The 25,153-nt window shown below is 39.5% G+C and overlaps 1 protein-coding gene across 8 annotated transcripts in view; it reads right to left on the reverse strand.

Moving 5' to 3' along the window:
- HMG20A (high mobility group 20A) overlaps positions 1-24,788 on the reverse strand; it is a 44,073-nt gene extending 19,285 nt beyond the window's left edge. For 3 of the 8 annotated variants that reach the window (XR_003253910.1, XM_026068300.1, XM_026068303.1), the window contains exons 1-4: positions 24,696-24,788; positions 3,093-3,199; positions 1,653-1,714; positions 1,115-1,207 (exon numbers count right to left, since the gene is read on the reverse strand). Coding sequence is in view for 7 of the 8 variants with exons in the window: in XM_026068300.1 (XP_025924085.1) it covers positions 1,115-1,207; positions 1,653-1,702 (143 nt within the window). In the remaining variant the exon portion in view is untranslated. Of the gene's footprint in view, positions 1-1,114; positions 1,208-1,410; positions 1,601-1,652; positions 1,715-3,092; positions 3,200-4,433; positions 4,573-5,657; positions 5,779-24,695 lie in introns of those variants that run through there. The other 5 variants (XM_026068301.1, XM_026068305.1, XM_026068302.1 and 2 more) reach the window with 5 other exon arrangements.
- Positions 24,789-25,153: the final 365 nt, after the last annotated feature.

The following is a 25,153-nucleotide window of genomic DNA, read 5'->3' on the forward strand; positions in this document are numbered from 1 at the left end:
AAATAGGCAAAACAGTATCTTTATTACTCGCTACAATCACCAGTTGGGGCATAATTACCAGTAAAGATACAAAGGCAGGAGAGTTCCACACCTGACTTTCAGATATCAGATTCAGTTCACACTACCAGCAATTAGAGAGGGAGGAAGGGAATACAACAGGCACCCTGCTATTAAAAATCAATTAAATTTGATGCATCAAAAGGAATATGCAACAATGCAGTTAGATTTTCTCAGAATCATTATTAAGATCTGAAGAGCAGTTCAGCTTTCCTATCTGCTGGGTAATAGTTACCCTTTAGCAGGGAAGCTTTCTAAACTATACAGATAGGGAAAAATTTCAATGGGATGTAGCCATTTGCAGTGAAAAAGGATGAAAGCTCATTCAGCACATTAATCCCTCTTAAACATAATCCAAATTTGAACATCTACCTCATTTGGCACCAGCAAGTCTGAAGTCCCAGATATGCAGAGCCAAATTTAGACCAGTTTGAAGGGAGCATCTCCACATTTATTTCTATAGGGCTTTACCTGTCCGCAAAGTCTGAATTTTATAGCCTGGAGGTTTATGAAAGAGAAAAATTCCAAGTACCAACACGCAGCAAGAAGCCCACATACTCCTAAAAGACTAGGTTCTTTAGCCTTTGTGACTTTAAGAGGCCACTGTTTTACACTCTGTAAAAACAGAGTCAACCTGAAAAATGAAAAGCATTAGTTTCTCAGTGATTTTTGGAGATCACTGATGAACAGTATATCATTAATAGAAATGATCTATTCAGCAGGGACCACTATAGTCAAGTGATACACCCTCCTTCTCTGCCCCCATTACGCTGTCTAAATCTCTCTAAAAGACTAAAATCCTATGGAAGCAAACTTTTAAAGTTAACAGGGATGTAAAAGAAAAGTTCAATAGCTTTTAATCAGCTCAGAAGCCGTGTTCCCCTTCACGCAAGATCCTATGTTGTTCTGTCAAGGCCAAGGGAGTGTTGCATAAGTTTTTCCTTCTTCTGGAGAGTTTACTTAGCATACCTTTCTTCCCACTGAAACAGTTTCCCTGGCAAATCCAGAGATGGTGTCTATCAGCAAAGCAAAAAAAAAAAAAAAAGTATTTGCTTACCCAGTTACAGTAATTTCACTACCTTCCTTAGATCCATCTTCATCCGCAAAAAGCGGAGGAAGGGTGGAACCAGCCACCAAGTTCTCCATTCCTCTAGTAAAAAAGGGGGAAAAGGTAAATTATTTCATTGTTTCCCATAAGCAGCACATCTTTTTAAACATTATGTAAGTCTAATTTACTGTCAGCTCATAGACATATCACAACCCATTAGCCCCTATTTAACCCAGCAGCCAAGCTAACTAATTTTTCAGCTTTTCAACTTCAAAGCTTTTTGCAACTCAGATCCACAAACCCACCTTCATTTGCATATAATGTGTGCAACACTGTGAGGATTTGTCTCCCTTGCTCTCCTTGCTCCTCTGCCACTGCACTGATACCTCAATACATCTGCAGTGACAGCACAGAACCAGTTTCCTTTTTTACTCCATAAACCGATGTGCCAGTCATAGCTGGTTGACCTCAGGACAGACCCTCCAAGCAGCTGTGCTTAAGGTCAGAGAAGAAAAAGGTCATAAATGATGCTCCATCCAGAGTTTACCTCTGAGCCCAGGGCCAGAGCAGCTGTAGCTGGAAATCACACTGTAGCATCCTAGTTCCTCCCTGTAGACAAGTTTACATTCATCATATAATCAGCACATCACTACACAGATCCCACTCTTCCAATCTACCCTGCCATTCAGCCTAGAAACGTTCATCTTCACCACACATCAGTTCCTGCATTGGCCCAAGAGAAACCTGCAACTCTAAGTCTCCCCTGAAGCTTCATTTCAAGGTTGCATTTGCCAATTCCTTGTCCATATTTTCATGATATAGCTGTACACATAGTTGTGTGTTATTCCTAAATAAGACTACACAGCAATGGTAGCTGGATTATTTTCAATTTACAGACTTCCATAAAAAAATACAGAAGTGAGCAATCAATTATTTGAGGCACAATGTAACTTCTCATTTAACAAACTACTCCCAAGTTAGAATCCATTTCTTTTGTATCCTTGTTGCCTTCCATGGAAATTTGATGCATGAGATAAGAAAACCATGAATAATGAAATTAATTCACCCCCTTTCTTAATAAAATATATCATTGTATTGGAGAAAAACAAACCCCAAAACAAAAAAGCATAAACAAAAACTCACAATTACTGGTTGCAGTTTCAGCCTGTCTCACAGGGAAATACCAGTTAACTTTCTGTTCCTTTAGTTTAGAAGTCATCTTTGAAGAACTATCAGATATTCCACTTGAGTATTGTTACCAACTTTCAGCTAGTATAGTTGGACTTTAAACTTGGAGAGGCTAACGTAAGTTATAATCTTGTGCTGTTTTCTCCTGGATCAGTATGCTTTCCATTCAGCACCGAGATCAAACTAAGGTGATCTGAGTCTCAAAATCCTCCACCACATGTCTAAAATTACAAGGTTTTTTCCCCCTCATAATTTCATAGAGAAAATTTTTCTATGAGCAAAAGTAATGACACTTTCTTACATCTCTTGCAGATTCCTATCACAACAAATACTGCTCCCCCCCCCTTTTTTAAAAAATAAACAGAGCACACTAGAAGAGCAGGATGTACTGACTTGAGTACCAGACTCAAGGAAAATAAGAGCATTTTAACTGCTAATACTACTACTTCCTTCATGCTTTTCCAAATCTGACATCCTGTTCTGAGATTGCGAGCTCTGCTCTATTCATTTCATGACTCACTTTGATAGCACAGGAATATTTACTCCCTTGAGTAACACATCATCTCTGCACCTTCACAAGATATTACAGATGCTAGAGGCCTCACTAGATGATAAAAGAATCACTCCAGTAAGTCTCCAATTYGTTCAGCTAAGCAAACGTTCAGTTAATGCTCACACCAGCACATCAGTTGGAGGTCTAGGTGTAACAGGCACCAGATACAGAGAGTAAATTTAAGTTCCAAACAAGATATCCTTCTCATACATGAAGAAGAAAAATGCAAGAAAGGAGAGTAGTTACCTTCTCTCTTTCATTTTTCAGATGACATCCACCCTTCTCTCTTCTGCTTTTCCAACTGTTCAGATCTTTAGATTGTTCTTAAGAATCCCATCATTCCGATCCCTTAYCTAGAAAATAATTAAAACTAAGTAGACTGTTTCTAGGTGGCACAAACTTTGACCTCTAGTAGAGAAACATCCTTTATTCAGGTAAAAGAAAGACTCAGCTAGGAAGGAAGGAAACTGAATTCCTACTCTAGTATTATAAATCATGAACTGAGTCTAGTTTTGGGACCCCAGTTCAAGAGAGATGTGGCAAAAACTGGAGAGTGTTCAGCAAAGGGCTGCGACGACAGAGAGAGGCTTAGAGCATGCGACCTGACAGGAGATGTTGAGGAAACTGGGCATGAGTAGTCTGGCACAGGAGGCTAAGGGCCAGTCTAAGAGGTGCCTACAGCTACTTGCAGGGAAGTACCAAAGATGACAGAACCAAATTCTCAGTAGTGGCAATGGCTATAGTTGTGTTTTTAGAGGTTCAGATTGGACATTAGGAAAACAAACGTCACTAGTAGAGTAGCGCAGCAGTTGAACAGTTACCAGAGAGGTGGTGGAATCTTTATCCTTGGAGATTTCAAGTACTCAGACAAAGCTGTAGCTGACCTAGACTAGTGTTGGCAATAGACCTGCTCTGAATGGGATGCTGGACTAAGATGACCTCCAGATGTCCCTTCCAAGCAACATCTACAGATCTATGAACTGGAACCTTACATCATGCTTTTTTCCAAGTGCTAACATCTCCTACAAAAAAAGAGAGGAAGTTGACTGAAAGCTCCCAAACAGTGCAATGCTTTCGGGGAAAGTGTTGAGAACCACTCGTGGAATAATTAGTATTTTAATTATTAATGAAAGGAGAACAAACTGAACACTTTTTCACATGTAGAAAATCTAGCTAAATCAAGGTTGGGGCTTTAAATACAAGAAAAATCTGAAAATTCAGATGATTGGAGGAATGAGCTCTTCTGATACCCAGAAAGCTGTTTAAGCACAACTACTAAATATATAGCATACTTGATCACTGTATGAAACAATTTAAGAGTAATGAAGTTTTGCTTTGTTATACAACCTCTTTTAATCTCTTAAAAAAAAAAAAAAAAGTCTAGGCAATTAGGCCAAAACCTTTCATATATATTTTGAAATGTATTTGCAAAGCTTTGTGCATGTCTTTGAAAAAATAAAAAAGCTTTCTTTGTTACCCAGGCTTCTCTAGCAGCCTTCTCAGGGGTCAAGGGCCTCTTCATAACCTCACCATTTCAATCTGGTGGCACTCAGCACTCCCACACATGCTCTCTGCATCTGAACATACCATTACAGTGTTTCTGTCCCTCATGCCTACTGTGACCTTCTCACCAGGTTCCCCATTTGTCTGTTCACATCTGGACCAAGTCAGCTGCAGCAGAGTATAAGCTTGCTTTCAAACTTTGGGGAGGCAGCCGGACATCAACCTTAACAACATATAAACAGAACACAAACACAGGAAGCTGGGAGAACACACACTTCATTCTTCTTTAATGTTTGTTTTATTTAACCCATATGCTTTAGATACTAACTCTTTCAGCTGATACTGAGCCAGGTCCTAAAGAAGTCTAACATCAGTAGTTTTACAACGGCTTCTAATCTATCTCAGCAAACAAGAAAACAAGACTGTTACCAAAAAGCTGAGTGAGAACTGATGGGAATCTACACAAGTCTTTCAGTTGCACTTCCTTAACTTAACAACATCCCATCCCTTTGCTCCAAAGCCACTGGCACCTAGTTTCAACCCCACTGCAGAGTTGTACGTTCATTTCAGAAATGTAGCAAAACAAAAACCTAAAGAAAACAGTGGTAGTGGGGAAGAAGGGAATTACTGCTCCTCAAACTTGAGCTCCAGCAGAATTTGCAGGCCTTGAAAAAGGCAGTTGGCAAGCCCTAACTAGATCTGTTCTGAAACTAATATTTGCATAGCTTTGTCAATGTGAAAGCTGGCTAAGGAGCTCAAAATGAGACACATTTGACTACTTTTTTAATGGCTTACAAGTACAGTTGAAAAAATGAAAATAGTATGCATCTACCCAAATGCAGAAATAAACTATAAAGGTTTGGAGATTAAAATCAATCTCACAAGCACTTCAACGCAACGTAAATAGGCACCATCTCCAAAAGCAACTAATTCAAACTAGAGCAGTTCTAAGTTCACTGCACTGCCATACTACTAGTTGTGCTGGCTTAAGGAAAAAGCCAGATAAGTTTGAACACAGAAAGACTGATTTTGACTACATCGTTGCAGTGCTTGCAGAACTGTGACGTATTTTGGTATATATCCGTACTCAGTTATATTTCTTTAGAGCTTACATAAGGCAGAACAGAGTGCAGCCGAACCAAAACTGCAGTGCTCAATCTTACCACCATGCAATTACTGTAGAGATTCTGTTCCCAATTTTAAATTCAATATTGCAACACTGTTCTTGGACTGCCAGCAGCAGACATACAGCACCCATTCTACTGCAGATGAGCCAATATCATCAGTGATACATTTTTCTGACTTTACCTTAGTTCCAAACACCCCAGGCTCTTTCTTGTACTGGTTTTCCTCCAAGTGTAAACTCCAAATAAAGTTGAGGTTTGGGTTTTTTTCTTGTATTTCATACACCCAGTATCATACTGGTCAGCTGTGGAACAGCAGTGACAACTTGATTTATAGAAGCTGGAAAACTTCTTGGATATCTGGTTTGAGGTGCATTACCAAGCCAGATGTAAAGAGGGGGAAAAATAACAAGACAAACGAACAAAGCCAAAGCAAACAAAGACAGTGATCAAGGAGGAAGATTACAAGTTTACGCTCCAGAGAACAAGGCAGCATTGTGTGTGACCAAAGGTAAGCAAAAATCCAAGATGGGACCAAGAAAAGTCTCAGTAACAAGTCTCCAACCATGTTCTCAGTGTTGAAACATCAACAAGATTTCCAAAGATCCATTAGACGCTTATACCAACATTAGTTAAACCTCTTTACGAGMCAAGGGAAGGCTCCATGTTATCCTAAGCCTTCAAAGATCTGGCTTAATTCTTCTCTTTTTGTTCCTTCCTTCCCTCATCTCTCAGAGGAAACAAAGACTTCATGGCCCAGAAACTCTACAACAGTCTTCTGACACTTTCATTTTAAATTTTCTAGCCAGACAATTCACTTACAGTGAGTACTCACTACTACAGAGCTGTACAAACACGGTTTGACAGTATTAATGAGAAAAAGAGAAAAGAACTAAAAATCCCATAAAAATATAAGTTCTAGGATATACATCAACAGGCAGAAGACTCAAGCAGTAGGGAACCAATTACCTTCAAAAACCAAAAGTATAATTTAGATAATGTGAGAAGAAATTAAGAAAGGAAGTTTAACTGTTGTGGTCCATAGCATGCAATTGTAGAGAATGTTATTCTAGTAAGAAAAGATCATATAACTGTTTTATCCCCAAAAATGAAGTGGCTGGCTGAGTCATATTTTGGGTAGACTCAGAACTATCATATAACCTAATTTCTAATCACACGTGTACAGTAGAAAGAAAAAGTTAAAAGAGAAGGTAGTTGTCACAGCACAGCTGAGAACAAATCATGACGGGGCTAAACAGAACAACTGACTTTTCTGTAACACCATTACTGTGGCTGCATTGTTATAACGCTGTTGGGCCGCACACCTAAACACATGGCTGATGTCAAGTGTAAAGACTAAGACTAACTTTAAAAAAAAAAAGAAAAAAGAAAAAAAGCACCTATGCATGCATAAGTGAAGGGTAAAATTTGTAACAATCAACTTTTCCTTCAAGGAATCAAGCCATATTACTCATACAGCAAAGATGCCATTTAAAATATGCCTGAGTGCCATCAAACATGATTTTATTCATCAGATCATCTGAACAGAGCACACTTGCATCTTTATTTTTCAGAGAATGAGACTAGATTTAGAGAGAAACATGTTCATGGCCAGTACTTGTACAACAGCACCAGCTATAAGTAGCCATTCTTCTCTAAAACTATGCAGAGCTATCTCATGGCACAGCCCAAACCATGAAAAAGTCTGTACCAGACCCAAACCAGAGCAATTATTGTACCTACTCCAAAGCACGTTCACCACTTCTGAAAAGCAAAACTTGCTTTGCTTGTGCAAAGTGACTTCATAGCATATGTGAAGTAAAACTGGACTCTACAGTGCCGCAAGTCTGGTCTTGCTGAACATGCAATAAGCCACTGTCAAATGCAGACCGACTTCCAACTCATTACAAGGCCAGAGTCTTAAGATGGTCCTAAACACTGGAAAGGAATGGTGAAAATTGTCCTCAGTAAAGTTATCTTTTCAATGAATTAAAAACATATCAGATCCTAAGTAAAAGCAAGAATTAATATTTAGTCATCTAATTAAAAGGCAAAGTTATAAATATATATTTATAATAAAGTTAAGTATATTTAAATATGAAGTCAACATCTGAAACACAGCCTGTAAATAAAACACTGCATGAGTTCCGATTACCTCATTGCCAATGCTAGTTTTAGAAACATTACTGCGGAGTGGAAGATTTTCCTCCCATACTTCCTGGTCCTGATGCCTCTCATACTTCTTCGCCAGAACTAATAGCTCCAAAACTTACCATTTAGAGGACAGCAGATAAAGATTTTCTGCTACTTCACAGAAGAACCACAGTACTCCTTGCCTAAGCATTAGAATTGAAACACTTCATGCCTTCCATAACTTAAAATCAGATGATTTATTGAGAGAAAAACCATAGGAACACTACTTCCTCTGTCTGTCTGCATTAAGTCTAGTCAGAATATCAAAGAAAACTGAAATACACTCCAAATTAACACCATAATGCTTTTGGAGTTGTTAGAGGAAGTTCAGATTCTCTCTCGACAGCAGCGTTGTCCTCCATCAAACTGGAGCAGAAGTATATTATCCAACATCCTTGACTGCAAAATCAGATCCAACTTTTTCCTACAGACAACTCATTAGACAAAAGTCTTTGCATCTTCAGGAAAATTGCGAGCCAAACCTAACGAGATGAAGGGKTTTTTTTTGTCAGACCAAAAAGTATATATAAGAGAACAGCCAACTGCTTTTATTTTTACTTCTTGCCAGAAAAAAAAAAACACACACTGGAGACCAAAATAAAAACTCTCAGAAAAAAATTCCCAAGTTACATTACATTTCCAAGCAACTTAAGGGAAASATGTAAAGCTTAGTTTTATGCTTAGTTTATTTGGATCTTTGTGGCAAACACTGACAAAGCTATTAATACTCAAACCTCAGTAAGAGCTGCCAAACAGCTGCAGAAATGTATTTTAAAAAAACAAAAAAAACACCACTTAAGTGTTTGGTTCTATATTTAACCCGTATTTATAAGAATGCATTATGTGGGTCATACATGAGATCTCTTATGTACAAAATCCTGTTTTCTAGAGTTTATGCCCCTGTTCAGAGAGCAAAGGTGTATATGCAACTCTCTGAAAACAAAAGCAAAACAATTTCCCCCCTGAGCTCTTCCCTTCGAATACATGAAATAAATTTTGCACCAGTCAAACTCAACCTTTTTCAGATTACTTGAGAGAAAATAAAACCCCAAATTGAGATGACCATACAATTAGTCCTGTTATCCACCTCTAGATAGCTAAATCATTAACTCCTATGCAGGTACCAGGAGGGAAGGCTTTGTCATCCAGTCCTCAATAGCAGGCATTAAATGTCTGAAGATTGGGATAGTTCATATTTTTCTGAATTAACTTTCTTAATTAGCACCAGTTGTCATTTAAGTAACACTAACATATACATCTCTGCAAAATTAATTTAATCATCACGTCATAGATCAAGAACATCTAAAATATTCAGATCACAAAAAATAAGTATTGGAATAGATCCTGAGAATTCTTTTACTTCATGACTCTACTTAAGGGAAGTTCAGTATATCTCTACCAGGAATGACACAGGTTTGTGTAGTTTGTCCTTAAAAAGCCTCTTCTGAGTATCCAGTTACTGTAAGCAATCTGGTCTACCACTTCACTTGCTTTATCATTTGGAAGTTTCTCTAACAGAATCTGAGAACCTGTTTCACAGGACAGCCAAGTTTTCCTATAGCTATTTATGTTAAGGCAAAAGAGCTACCCCCATAAAAAAAACAAAACAAAACAACCAACAACCATATAACAGACACACAAATTATGCCTTGAGCACAGACATTTCTCTGAAACCAGTGATTATAAATGATCAAAGAAGTTACCAGGTACTGTTAGCTTCCTCATTCAGTGAGTAAACAGTTACTTTTATTCAAAATTAAAGTTCAGTTCCTCTGAATATTTATGTCAGACTGAATCATTTCTGTGTTTGTGTAATGCAAACATAAGAGTGTCATGAGCTAAGCAGTTTATTAAAACTGTAAATGAACAGAATCTGAAGCTTTTCATGGCATTTGCCCAGCTCTAACATCTACCAGCATCATGTAAGTGAAGCAAGAAACAGTATTTGTTAATGGTTGCAGACTGCTGTGATGATTTAAAATACTATACATTTACTGTGAACTAGAAAGAATAACTCTGAATGTCAGGGAATCCAGATTCTGACCAATGAGTGAAGTGCTAAATTACATATTTGAAAATAAAGTAATTTAATAGTGAGTACAACTACTGCTGAGACTGGTAAGTTGTTTTAAAAATAATTTCATCATTTCTGCTATCTCTCAAGGCCCCACTCATCACAAAAGTTGTCAGGAAAGCTAGCATATCCTCATAGCTCACTTAAATTCCTTGACTAGAAACTGTAGCTACTGCTACAGAGGAAGACAGATTGGAATTTCTCATGCACATACCCACCAAAACAAGTCATTACCGATCATTTTACAGAATAGGGAGTTGAATACTTTGGATGTGAGAATATACTGAAGAGATTGAATATATACTTCAAAGAATGACTCACCACAGGCTACATGACCCAATGTGAAAGCATCTACTCTGACCTCAAGAGCAACAAAGACAGTATGGAACTGGATGTTTTAATGTGCTGATATGGGTATAGGGGCAAAGGTTAGAGGAAATGAAGTGTGGGAAGAGTAAATGACTCTTACACAAAACATGCAACTTATTCTGCCTGTTTTTAGAAACTACTAATCTTTAGAAAAATATGACATATCAATTTCCATATGCTTTTCCTCTCATTTTTCTCATGCTTGCTGTTGCCTTGCACTATTCCAACACAGAAAGAATGAATTTCAGCAGACAAAAATCTGAAATATCTTTGCAAACTAAATATATCTTTAGAACTTATACATCTTATAAGAATTTATATATCTTACAAGATATCTTAGATACCTCAGAAGAAATCACAATTTTAGATAGTGTTAACTGTGCAAAATAACAGTTATATAAATGCTCTCAAGCTGATCTGCTATTTCTTTAAAGGATCAACAGACCTAAGGCTAGCAAAATCTTTCTAATAACAAAAGTAGTGAAGAACCGGAATAACAGCTTGGGGAGCTTAGTCTCTAATCTGTTCTTAAAGCTCTCCAGTGATGGACAAACTTCGATCAGGGAATGACGACAGTATGGATGAATATTGCATTAAGTGTAACAAAATCTCTCAGCCAAGGCTCTTCTGAAACACTGTCTTTAATTTGGGATGGTTTTGCATACATATCAATTGCATCATATGACACAAATTGTATAGAACTCAAACAGACTATGAAGGAAAAAAATAATAAGAAAAGTAATAAAAACAAGCTTGGTAGAACAGGCATGAGGTTCAAGCAAAGATCAAGAAATCAGTAGGCACCACATGATGGAACCTCACCTAGATTCATGAAAAGAAAAGGAACAAAACCAAATGACAGTCACAGAGTACCATTCTGCCAAGCGCTCTCTTCTGGAACAGCAGACAGATGTTTTGACCAGTGCTAACAAGATTCCAAATTTTCCTTAGCCCACCACTAAAATGTGTAAAGATAAAGTGATATAGGAAAAGACTACAGTCAAAATTTCAATAAAAGTTTTAAAGAAATTGGTTCTTAAATGCGTTTTTAAATGGGCACGTATCAGGATTCCTATTTCATCCACAAAAGGGGAATGCATACAGAAGTTATAAAATCATACAAAAACACACATACTTCCACAAAGGTATGAGCTTATATCAACAGTGGGATGTAGACACGATAGCATAAAGCTTTACCCAGCCTCATCTTCATCCTCAGGAATGTCATATAGTTTCATGAATGGAAAACAGAAAAAAATGAAGAATGGTATAGATAGTTGGAACGAGCTGACTGCTCTCCAGTTTTAAGCAGTACATCAGACATCCAGAGATGCTTGCGAGGTATGGGAAAAGACAGGCAGAGAGCACATTTCTGGAACAACTGTGGCATACAAAACTAAAATCCCTAATTTTGCTGCTGAAAAAGCACTGAAAAGAAAGAAGCTATGCCAACAGTATGCCTAAATATTCTAGGCCAAGAGTGCTCAAAACAGCTTGTAAACATCTTCAGTGTTTCATCTGATACCCAAGCCATTTCCAGTAACCTAGACAAATTGCTCTGAGGATAGTTGCTAACTTCTTCCACCCACTTTCTTACCGACACTGCCATCTCTTCTTTGCACATATCCCATCATATCATAGGCAAGAAGCCAGAGAATCCAGGGGAAAACAGTGACGAAGAGCAGAGCATCACCGCCTAGAGCTTGAAGCCAAAGAGCAAACAAGGAGAACCTGGGAAAAAGGTGGGTGAGACCTAGATCTGCTCTTACGACAGCACCCCCAACCAACTTCCCTTTTCCCCAGCTGCTCATCTGGCATAGGAAAGGAGGGGCTGCAAACAGGAAACAGGCATGAGCTCTGCAAAGAAGAGTTGATCTATGTACACAGTAAATTTAGTCCTAACAGAGGATATAAGTCTCTTCAAGTAGGCTGAAGACTGAACGGACAGGAGGATGGAGTTCTCACATGGAACACAGCCAATGTTTCAAGTACTTATGTTTGAAAAGATTCCTAATTCATGTTTAGTTTTAAGTGTTCTGAAAGATATTTGGCATTCAGGTTTGAGTATTTACCGTATTTAGCAAACGGTAAAGATTTACACTGTTTTTATATTTCCTTTTGATGATTTCATTTCTATATATATTTGTTAAGTAAATATGGTTCCTCTGGGCTGAAGCATAAATAGTATCCCAACATTCCTATATATGGATAAAGAGGCATAGATGGATTAAAGGACATCATATAGGAAATCTATAAGAGAGCTAAGAATACAGCCAAACTTCAGAAACAGTCTGATGCTTTAAAGTGCTATTAATCTTAACCCTTTTATTGTGGATATCTCAAAAACTGGTTAGTATACCACTTCACCTTGTATATATCAAACTATTAGTCATTTCTCAGTTTCAGACATCTAGAAGTAGTTGTGACAAACTGACTAGAATACACATTATACAATTTTTATTGCAACATTAAATGACAACTAAAGTCTGCACGATCCTTGACAAAAGGTCAGTAACTGGTTTATTCACACTAAGGAGTGGGAACACGGAAAAAGATTTGATTTTCAGAAGGACTACAACATACATATCACCTCAATATAATATAATAATCAGAAGTTCACTGCCTTGATCACAAAAAGAGATTAGGCAAACCAGCAGAACACAGCAAGCTTTGTTAATATTCTGTCTTTTCGGATTTGTGGACCCCAAACATTTCCCAGCAGAAGTGCAGGTACAGTACTGCAAATTTAGACAACTTACTTTCCTTGGTTACCTTTTACAGCCTGTTGGAAATAAGTACATGGATTACCTGAGGATTGATAATGACATTTAATCCTACACTTTAGGCCAGAGGTTCTTTAGTTAGACAACTGTCAATTACAGCCATTAGCACTCCCTTTCCTTTTAAAGAACTACTCTCAAAAAGAATTTGCAGCTGTATTTTGCTCCTTCTCAACATCTCCCAGAACAAAAGCAAAAAAGCATGACATTGCATTTTAAACACTACATTTTAAAAGCAGAAAGCATTCAGCTTTTATGAAAACTTTAACAATTATATTTGAGCTTACAGACTTCCTGAGATACAACATTATGTCATAGTGATGGAAGCATGGCTTTCCTGGTTTTTAACAGCCCCCCAAAACAGCTAATCCCCACCCTGGAACTGTTTCCTGACCTCTAAAAAGGGTCATCTATGTATAACTGTAGACAAAACATGACCACAGTATTCCAGTGCTCCAGGGTAAGGTCTCAAAAAGAATCCTGCATGTTCAGTCCATACCTAAACTGAACTTTGTTTTTTCATGATAAAATATCCTCTCCAAAAAACATCTTTTAGGGAACCTTTACCTGGCTGCTGTTAAGTGGTACACATAGAATGATTCTCCAGCAATTAATAAAGTAATAGTTCTCAGAATAGGCAAGTCCAGATAAAGTCTAAACTTCCAGATAAATGCACCAATGAGCAAACCTTCAGGAGCATGTTGTAGTGTGTGGCTGAAGAGTCCTGAGAGACCACAGAAGAATACTGCACCAGACCCTACTTAATATCTCCCATTCACAGCATAACACTTCTAGGTCTTGGAGTTTAGAATGCAAAAGACAAATAGGAGAGGAAGCCTATTATTTGAAAATATACTGAGTAACCAAGCTAATTAGGAAAAGAAAGAGATTTTTTCAAAATTTCAGCTCATAAAAATTGTACATTTTTGACGGTAGAAGTATGTTTCATTTTCGGCTAACAGTCAATAAGAAGTATTCATTCATTTCACACTGGAATTTTCCCATACACAAGTAGCCATCTCTCAATCACCATCACCTTGTATCTATTCCTATTTAAAATGCCTTTCTCAATCACAGGTTTCCTAAAGTCACCTAATATTCATACCATTGATTTTATACATAAATACCTCCTAACCACTAAAAAAAAAATTCCAACTAGCTTTGCTGGCTAAGCTCAACCTAGGAAAGCATTAATGAGCAAGTCAAGACTGTCTAATCACTTTATTCCTTATGTTGGCTGTCCCTACCCAGTTTGGGGGGGTGGGGGTGGAGGGAAGAAGGAACAAAGAAAGAAGTTCAATTTTAGCCAGTCTTTCTACTATATTGAATTAATCCCATTTCCATAAATTAAACCATTATTTCTTGCATCATTATTCACATTCATTGAGTCACACACAAGTTTAGATTGGAAGGGACCTCTAGAGGTCACCTGGGCCAAATACTCACTCAAAGGCAGCCCAGCTTTGAAGTCACATCATGTTGCTCATGGCCTCATCCAGTCAAGTTTTTAACATCCCCATGGAGAGAGGTTCCACTACCTATCAGGCCCCTGTTCCATCCTCACGGTGAAAAAAACATTCCCCTTGTATCCAATACAAATTTCTCCCTCGCTGCAACTTGTGTTAATTGCTTTTTGTCCTCTCACTGTGCATCTCTGAGAAGGGTCTGGCTTTGTCTGGCTAAAGCCTCCCATGAGGAGCCTGAAGACAGCAATAGGAATCCCCCTTCGCCTCTTCTCCAGGCTCAATAGCCCAGTTCCCCTCAGCTTCCCCATACACATTGCGTGCAGCAGCCCCTAGGCACATGGCCCCTGCAGGGCTTGCTGGAGTCTGCCTGCTTCTGTCCTGCACTGCACCCAGTGTGCACTGCCAGATACCTCTGTCTATATAAAAGAAAAGTCAGACAAAATTAGAGACTGATACTAGCTAAAACATTGCCAAAGATCTCACTGGAAGAACAAGCCTAGGGAAAACTCAGTTCTCCCAATTCTTAGTTCACACCAGCTGCTTGACCATACTGTAACCTCAAAGAGGTCACCTAATTCTAAAACGCAGGCTACAGATGCATTAGTCGTAGTTAGTGGCTGCAGAGACATCAATTAGAAAAACAGAAATTCATTTTTACAATGAGAACTGGTACCTGATGCCCTAATGTCTCATAGCAGCTTTAAAAATTAGATCTCAACAGCCTCTCTGCCTCCTCTCCGCCATACAATTTTTTACCTCCATCACCTTCCTCCTATATACCACCATCTCCTTATGTGCTTCAATAAGCCTCCCACACACTCTTTGAATTTCTCATCAAAACCACTTTTACAAATCATGGTTTGTCACCCTTGCAATATTTAACACAATACACTTGCTACTTCTCCTATGCATTCAGCATTCAAAAAGAAACCATGTTATTTCACTGATGCATCATTCCTTCTCTTTTCCTTCTAATATCAATTGCCATTTTATTTGCTTGTCAATTTTTGCCACTGTACTGTCTACTTTGCATTGGGGTGACTGCTTTGCATTTCAATTATCCTTTAAGCATCAACTTATTTAGCAATAGAAATGCACAACAAATCATATTTGCTGAAGGATGCCAGGTAACTTGTCTGTCTGATCTGGAAGAACCTTCAATTGCCTTTTTTTTTTAATTACAATTTGTTACACAAACATGTTTGAAGGAGTAAGATGCTAATGAGCAAGTTCAAAACTTCTATGAAAAACCTCATACCTCTATTTCTGAGATTTGTAATGCAAGTATGACACATACATTTCCTACAGTAAACTGACAACTCGAGTGAAATATATTTGCATATGATAGACTAGTGTACCCTTTTTCATGATAACCATAACTTAACATATTACTGCAAGGCTGCATTATCACAATCCTTCCTCATCATCACCCACAGCCTCCTACTGGCCATTCAGTCACTGATCCACATTCACGCAAGTTGCGGGGGAGGCATGCAATATACCTATAGACCAGTAAGTTCCCACATTTTCAAAAGCATTATTTAAATGCCTCCAAAAAAAGTCAATTATAGACACTTCTGACAAATGTTACTGACCTCAGACTTGAGAATAAATAGTTCTGCATGAATAGAGAAAATTGTTTTTTGCATATTTAATTCCCAAAAGTCTATAAGACAGCTGAGCTAAAGGCCAACATTATATTTTATTGAAAGTTTCTGGCATTTTCTAGGCATTTGTGATCTCCTCTGTCTTCACACTCTTTCCTCATTATGAAATTTTAAACCCTTTGTGCATGCTTATCTGCATATCAATATTTAACAATACTCTCCCAAATAACAGCAACGCACAAATCTAAGCTTTGGAAACACACAAGAAAGTTTCTTGTAATCTGTTATTTTCTGCATGCTTTGCAAACCCTTCTGATAAGCATCTTTTTTATAATTCTCCTGGGAAACACTTTGTTAAAAAGGCATTGGGACAGAATGCAAATCTTTTTATGATTAGCAATAAGAAATCAAGTTATTCTTTTACCTAAAAAAGTATTTAAAGAATTTTTCTACGACAAAATGCAAGCAAAACATCCATAACTGAGTTCAGATCTCTGCAAACTTGCAAAGTATTTTAAGTTCCTGTAAGGTTAAGAAAACAATATTAGAAGAGGTTTCTCAAATAACAACAATAAGTTCTTTTCATATTAGCATGATCTTCATATCACTACTCATTCAAAACAATCCATGTGAATTCTCACAGATTAAATTAAACATGCAGTTATTAATTCTACAGTTCCTGTATTCAAACTTAAACAGATTAACAATCAAATCGAATCTTAGGTTAAGACAAAGACCACTTTGGTTAGACTAATACACATACTTGCAAGATTTTTGTACTTCCAAGAAAATTTCCTGGGCTAGAATTAAAAAAAAAAATTTTTTTTGTTTAGTTCCACTCTGTAAAACTAGAGAACTGGCATATACACAGGCCAAAAGGGATCACTGTGATCACCTAGACTGACCCAGTGGACGTATCTTCCTGTGCCCATATATCTTCCCTGAAAGAAAATACAGAACACAAACAGGAATTCAAATATACATAAGGGTTACCCAGTACTGTTTTGAAGACTTCCAGGAATCACTGCAGTCAGCTGTCCCACAGGGTAGTTATGCACACTGTTAAAATCTGCACATTACAATTGATCTGAATTTGTACAATTTTGCTGGTAGCAGTCAGATTTTTGTTACACTTTTGTAAGCTAGATACCCAAGAAACTTTATCAATAATTTCTGATTAAGGCATGATTTGATCAACTTATCTTTTTGAAAAGTTAAACAGATGTAGCTCCTGGAATCATTTTAGGACTGAAAACATGCCTTTAATTGGTTTTGTAATTCTTCTTTGACCTTTTTCCAGTGCGCCAACAATCCTTTCTGAATTCCAAAAGTAGCTGTAGCAGTGTCAGCTGCAGAAGAGCAGATGCATTACTACTTGCCTGCTAGAGTCATGTTTTTACAGTTAAGGCTTCTACCTCCTAGAACATTTGCTCACAGCTGCACTAAACGCATACATTCAGCTGGACTACCCACTACCATCCTCATAACTTCTTCAGGTCACTGCTTCCCAGATAGACTTCCCCAACCTATAAGCATAAGCTCTCCTGTTCTGAGATATACTACTTTAACATGTGGCCATGAACTCTGTCCTGTTTGCTTAAGTCCAGTCCTTAAAGCAAAAGGCTAAGCCAGTGTAGTAGCCTACAACCACTGAAAAAGGAGTGGTCTCATTATCTGTCCCCCAAGCCTCTACTTCCACTTTGTTTCACATCCATGAAGAGATCTCCATCCTCCCTTACATCAGCACTGGCATTTTTGGATCCTTTCCACAACCCAATTCCAACCACTGACACAACAGAACAATAACCATTTTTATTCTTCTGACAGTTAGGAAATGCATCAGCTCATGGAAGGAGGCCACCAGGCACCTTGGTGCAAAGCAACAGGCAGATGAATAGAGAGGAAGTAAAACCTCCCTTGCTGCAGCATCCAACAGGGATCACTTCAGCTCACAGGACCCCCATCCATGCAGGAGTGACCTGCTGCCATCCCATTCCAAGTAACCCAGCAAGTTTCAAACTGATGCCATTTTGTTCAAAGACATCAAATTTCAGAAAGCAGCATGAATCTCTATTTGTAACTTCATGTTAATACTTAAAAAGCCAGGGATCACAAACTAGTATCAACCAGAAGCCTTTTTCCTGCCTTCCTTTTCCCATGCTCAGAGCATGAAAATGATGACCCTTTCTGTTTTGATAATAAAGTGTTTATAGCATTAGTAAACAGTTTGCAGAATCCTAATAATGTCACACAACAATTTACACGCTGCTTTCAACTGGTGAAGCAGAACATGAAGCTGGCAAAACACTGGTGGCATAAATTAACATCAGAAGGACACAGAATTTTCAGACCTCTTTCTCAAGCCTTGCGTATTCTGATAAAACTTAGATTTAAGGATGAGTTATGAAACTACTGAGCCAGAGTAGTAGCCTGTGACCACAGAGCAGGGAAGGCCTGACTCCGTTCTCCTCTCTCACCTGGTTATGCCACCTCCAGAGCTTACTGGACTTTTTACAGAACTGCTTTACCTCCCAAACCCCTTCGCTTTGGGAAAGGCAGGGAAGGAAGCAAGCTGCCTGTCTTCCGCTAGCTCAGCTATATAGTTGGAAGGATTCAGGGAGGGGTCAAAAACACTAGTGCTTGCAAAAAATGAAAGAATGCATAAGGACCCTTCCACTTCCAGCAATGGTAAACTGCCATATTCAGTTACGTGAGCCACCCTCCGTCACCAAAGATAGCTTGCTGGATTCATTCTGCCACTAGTCAGGTGTGGAGAGTTTTCAGATCACTTCAAGAAAAGCATTCAGAAAGGTCATGCACAAAGATAAGCCAAGTTCTAGAAGGTAAAGACAATAGTTTTCCACTGCCTAAGGCTATAGTTCAATGGCAGCCTGAGCCTATTTAACTACCAGCAACTCCAATCACATCCTTTTCAGTCCAGCACCTTTGTTCACCGGACAACAATTTGTGTGTTTCAGCACGCTAAAGAAAGAATAGCTTTCAGTTGAATTATCAAGCTGGTTTATGCCAATTTAGAGGCTGAAACAGCTCAGTAAAGGGTCCAACAAGCATTGCAGCTGGCACAAGAAAAAGGGATGCAAGTGGCATAGCCAAGAGTTAGTGACTTAAATTTCTATAAAATTACAGCCTGAGTTTCAGCTCTTCTCTCTCACTGAAGTTCTACTGGTGTCAGAAATGATGAATACTTGAAATAATTCCAATCACTGAGGGCCCAAAAATAGTCAGGAGTGGGAGGAAATATGATTATCAAAAAAATTTGGGGATTATCTTATAAGCTGACTTGACATTTTCATTTTTTTTCTTTCCAATCTAAAGCTAAACATTTATACTCCTAATGAAAGCTGAGATTCTTTCCCATGACTCTGGAAGCAGAGTACTTGAATTCCACAAATTCCAATTCATTTGTTCTAATACAGGATAGTTATTACACTGGCTCTTCTTTTCTTAGAAAAATTGCAGCAAATATGCTTTGTTATCTTAATTAAACAGAGCAGAAGAGTAGCTGAAGTTGTCACCCTTCCCACATGTTGAAATGGTGAGGATTTAGTCAAATATTGGTTATCTTGATTTCATTTCATCCACAGCATGAGTCATGTGCAGCACCAGCTAAAGCTAACTGCAGAAAATGCATCCTAAGCCACAAATCTGCTCCAAAAGATGATTTTAGTTGTCCATGATGATAACAGGATAGATGTCAGGCCTGGAAAGAACCTATGTCATGTTTCTAGACAATTACATTGCTAGCCAGACACACAAGAAGAACATCTTTTTGTCTGTAGCTATTATTTGATTTTGCATTGGCAAAGTTGAAACTCTGGGGGAAACAATGAGCACATTATATCATCTAAAGCTATATAGCCTCTGATCAAGTTTTCCAGATTTCTTCCAATTTATCACTACTTTGGTACTTGGTTTTGATCACAGACCTCCAAGTCTTGTTTTATAGTCTTCCTTTATTGAGACAATTTATTTAAACCATTCAGATCCAAGAAGTAAAAACTAATAAGTAAGAACTCTCATTAAAAAATACACCTTGCAGGAGAAATAAGAGCATCCTAAAATGCCTATATAGTTCTGGACTATTGGAGAACCTGAAAATTTGCTCATCTGATCTAATAATCCTATGAAATTGGGGATTAATGAGATATTTCATTTAAGCTACCATTGCTTCAAGTAGTGTGATGACTGCTAGCATCAGAAGGCACCAGTAGCTAAGATTCATAGGCTCAAGCCCCTTTGGAATTACATCCTCAAGCAGGAAGCACAGATTCAGCTATACTGCCACCTAAAGTCCAAGCCATTTTTATAGAAGACAAATATTTTGAAGTGGCAATTAAAGAAAATTTTGTTGAGAGTTTCTTTTGGTCACAATCCCTCAGATATCACAGTACAATTAAAGATACGAAGTTATCTTTTCATATCTGAACACACTAATAGAACAAAGGCAGACTTTCCCCAGTAATGCAGTAAATTGACAAGAAATCCTGTGTTCTGCACTAGTTAGAGGAAGAAAAAGTATGGAAAAAGTATTCAGAAATTAAAGTCCATCCATCTTAAGTCTCTTAAATTCAATTAATAACTGACACCTTCACCATACTCATTCTCTTGACTACATACTTCAGGTGTATTGCTGTCATCAGTAACGCTAAGTCACTCAGTCTTTCAACTAGGGCAATTCTTCTTATTTTCATACTACAATAACTTCGAGCTATAAGCTAAGGGTGTCAGTTGTCCCTCTCATTACTTATCCCAACCACAATGCCCAAAAGGCATATTCAAAGGTCTTACATCGTTCTTACTATTTCTTCAAGTAAAGAGTAATCTGAGTCACAAGAACTCCAAAAACAGTGAAGCAAGTATAAAGATTTGTTTTGTTATTGTCTGCCACATAAGATGTACAGCCCAAAAAACCTGAAATCAGTTAGCCAAAATCAGCCATTGCCCTAGTCTCCTGGGAAGGAAGGCAGAATCATTTGTTTCTAGGGTCAACATCTTAAAAAAGCCTCTTTGAAGACAACCTAGTAAAAGCTTCCATTTAACATTTTCACTGTTAAAAAAATCTAGTCAGTGAAGTTCTTAATGTCATCATTTCTGAAAGACAAGCATTCTTCAAATTCACTCAGCATTTTGGGAGAATAAGGTCAAGGAACAAGGAAGATTTCCTAATACATTTAGAACTTAGAAATATTCCCACAGTAATCGTTTTTTTTCCCCTTGTATCACAGAATGAAAATTCCTCCCAGCTAAAAACAGTTATTCAAATCCAGCTCTACATGCAATTCACCAAAAGCTGTAGTTATCAAATTGTTATTTAATAGCCTTTCAGAAATAGAATGGCAGTTTCGGGTTTGTCCCTAACAGACAGATATTAATACCACAACTACAGAAAAGATTATTACAAGACCAGTCCATTTTACCTATCTCGCTGAAGTTGCATATATAAACTCAGCTCCAGTTGTTTTGCACCCATAATTCTATACAGGAGCAGTACCAGACAACATACAGTAAAAAGTAATAGCTTTCTTGTGACTCATTGCTGCACTCCTGACCTCACTGGAGCAACCACACCATTGTTCATAGCACAAGTCAATTCTGTAGGCAGATATTGATACAACAAGGCCAACATTGCAGATCTTCCCTATGAAGGTAACCTACATTGCTAATATAAACTTTAGTTACTGCTTGCACTGGATATAGTGAATACCAACTAGACTTGGCAGCTTTCATGAACCAGTTTGCTGGATTAACAAAAAAAATCCTGAAAAGAAACGGTTCTTAGTAAATTCATACTTAGTGAACACTTAGCGGCAAAGTATAGTTAACCATCACTCTTCATCTCTCAAAAGGAATTGAACTTTTAACAGTTCCCAGGAACACACGAAATTCCCCTTCACCTTCTAGCAAAAGTTATGAAAGTAAAATAAGGGAGCTTAAAGAACGCTGAAAGCAACCACTTTTGAACAAGCCCTAAAGCCAATCAAATTACAGCTAGAAAGAACATTTCATCAGGGTACATGAACAACTGGCCAAAAATAAAAAAGACATCCTCTCCTCATTCACCTACACTCCTCAGAAAAGTACAGGTAGGTTCCCTTGAGTTATCCTGCTCTCTCACAGACCACCATCAGAAGTTACTCAACTATACTATTCCCATTACTGTAAGTCCAGCTTCTTCACCTGCACTGTAACATCTTGTGCAGTACCACAGTTTCTCATGGCGCATCCCACAGCATGCAGTACTCCAACAGACAACACAGTTCTGCGACCGCTTCTGTAATGGTAAATGGGAATGATTCCCTTTTCCAGACACAGTCCTGAGGGTCCAGGGCAGGGGGGAGAAGTGCACCAGAAATTCAGAAACCTAAGTAAGTTTGTTTTAGTTAAGCATGCTCTAGACTTGTCTGCAGCCTTTGGCCCAGTCAGCAGCAAGCCTGAGAAAATCTCAGAAACGCATACTGTGGAAAGGTGAGCTTGCTTTTGCAGCTGTGAAGGTATATCTTGCTTATCAGGCAAGCTTTTATACTACAGTGAGCCTTTATTTCAAAACATTTCTTTACACACGCACTTAAAAGAAAGCTTCCAAAGTTAGGTTGAACATATTAGTACGCAATTGTCTTAACTCCTATGCTCTGATACCAAGAATAACTTCATGGCATTGGTACAGAGAAAACTACGGCTCACAGTCACTGCTTTCATTCAGAAGTCTAGTAGCACCAGGGAAATCAGCAAGTCTTGTCTGATGGCTGCTCAGAGAACTGACACAGAAAGCCTGGGCTTATCAGGGAAAAATGCCCTGCAAGAACAGAAGATGGAAGAAAATAAGAATCTCTCTCCTCTCACTTGCTTTCCTGCAAAGTACTAGAATTTGTGATAAAACAGTCACATCCTAACAGCCAGCCACACAGAGAAGAGTTGAACCCTGTTCTCAGGTCCTAAAGAAACATTCCTGTAGAAATATCATTCTCCCCTACCTTTTCTCAGCCATTAGTAAGAGGGGCACTTATCAAGTTACCGCCTATGGGCCCCACTATGAGCAACAAAAGGAAACAAAATATTTCATTTAGAATCAGGACAGTGAGGTTACTTACTCTTCAGTTTTTCTATTTTGAAAACTGCTGGTATTTTACAATACCTAAATTAAGAAATTTAAGACTAATCTGAATGCTATGCCTTAGTCACAATATGTAAGCCTAGATCTACTTAGGATTAGGAATTTCAAATTCTGTTTCCTGGTCTGCCAGATCTTCTGTGGACATAGGGGGGAAAAAATCCAATCAACTTCCCTTAGTTTTCTTTAGGAAAAAGATGTAGCATTTGCCAGCATCTAAACCACTGCTGTCATCCTAGAAATAGGAAGTATCCAGGCCCTTCTAAGAAATGCACAATGTAGGTGTATTAGAAAAAGGTAAAACAGCATTTCACTACCATCTTCAAATAGCAGATAATTTGTGTGGCACTACACATATGACCTAGATTCAAAAAAAAATCATGAAAATAAAGGCTGTTTTCAACAGCTGGTTAGATCTATATTTTTATGAAATTAAGAAAGAACATTTCAAAATAACATAGCTAAACTTGCCAGTGCACAGTTCCCTCCAAATTCTTATGCCCCGTTCTGTCATTGACTTCTTACATGGCTTGAGCCAAGCTTAGTACACCTACACAAGTCACTTTCCACAGAAGAGAAAGGGATTTTCAAAGATCTACCATGAGTTTACCTGCTAACAGAGGTATTAATTGTAAACCAATGAAGAAGTTTCCTTTCCAGCAGCACTGTCACTGATATGATACCTGGCTTCTGTTTGGTTAGAAGAGAGCAGTCTTAACAAGTTTTGAAACTTAAGTGCTTTAGAAAGTAAAAGCTCCCTTTCTCTGCCACTAGGATTTTTTTTTTTCTATTGAGGAAACAGGAGCATTTGCCCTTTCTTCCCTCATTTTCCTGGATGCCATTAAGCAACACTAAGTTGCACTAATCTATCTCACAAGCCGATTTTGAGGGTCTTTCCTTTGAACACCTCCAACAGCCAGCTCTGTGCCAACTCCTAGCTCTCTCCTAAGGTGCGACACCACGATGCTGTGAAACTTCCCACCAGTTCCACTCTGCTCCAGGGAGCCAGGACCAGGCCAGGTTCACTCTCTGCTGGTGTTTCAGAAGGTTTGAATGAATGGCGCATTGCAAGACACGTGGCTCCAGTGTATTCAGATTCTGGGGCTGGCTTTTTTTTTTTCCCCCCAACCTCGACAAAAAATTTAGGTTCCCCAGAAACAGGCTGAAAATCTATTAATGGAAAGAAGGGTCAGAAAACCATACTATAGTAAACCACCTGCTTCAGAGGGAATTCAGATTCAGAAGGTTACTCGGATGTGGTGAAATAGCAAATAAATAAAGTTAAGGGGCCGCCAAATATCATCACCTCTTGTTGCTCCGGGGGAGACGGGGAAGAGGGCAGGAGGGCTATCAGGGAGGAGGGGGAGGCCAAGGGCCCAGACCCCCTCGCAGCTCTTCCCCTCACCAGCGCGACCTCCGGCGAGTCCCTCCCAGCCCCCTCGGCCCGGGGGGGGGGGGGGCGGTAGTGAAGCGGACCGGGCCCGGCTGCCGGGGAAGACCGGCCCCGGAGCCGCCCCCAGCCCGCGCCGCCCCGCGCCACCTTCCCCGCCCGGCGGGGAGAGGGGAGAGGAGCAGGGCCCGGCGCCGCGGCCCTCCCTACTGACCTGCCGCAGGGCCGAGGGGTCCCGGCGGAGCGCGCTGCCCTCAGCCCGCGCAGCCGCCTCCCTCACACACGCTCGGCCGCCGCACCGCTCCCCGACCCCGCTCGGATCTCTCCGCCCCCGCCGCGACGAGGGCCGCCCGCCCGCCCCCGCCCGGGGAAGCCCCGCAGGGGACGCTGCGCCGCCGCCGCGAGCCGCGACCTCCTGCTCGCGGGCCGAGCGGGCGCGGCGTGCTGGCGGGCGGCCGGAGCCCGCCTCGGGACTACTTTCTCCCCGCGGGCGGAAGCACACAGACTGTCTGCGCGCGCACGCGCGGGGTGCGAGTTTTAAAGGGCCCGGCGGGGCGGTGGACGCGGGGCATGCTGGGAATTGTAGTCTTCCCCCCCCGCCGCCAGCCTCTGCGGCTTCCCCTGGGGGCACGTCTGGCAGGCGGCGGGCCCGGCGCGCGCCGCGGCGGCCCC

The sequence above is a fragment of the Apteryx rowi genome, unplaced genomic scaffold, assembly GCF_003343035.1.
Source record: "Apteryx rowi isolate R43461 unplaced genomic scaffold, aptRow1 scaffold_27, whole genome shotgun sequence".
In the NCBI taxonomy this organism is placed as follows: domain Eukaryota; kingdom Metazoa; phylum Chordata; class Aves; order Apterygiformes; family Apterygidae; genus Apteryx; species Apteryx rowi.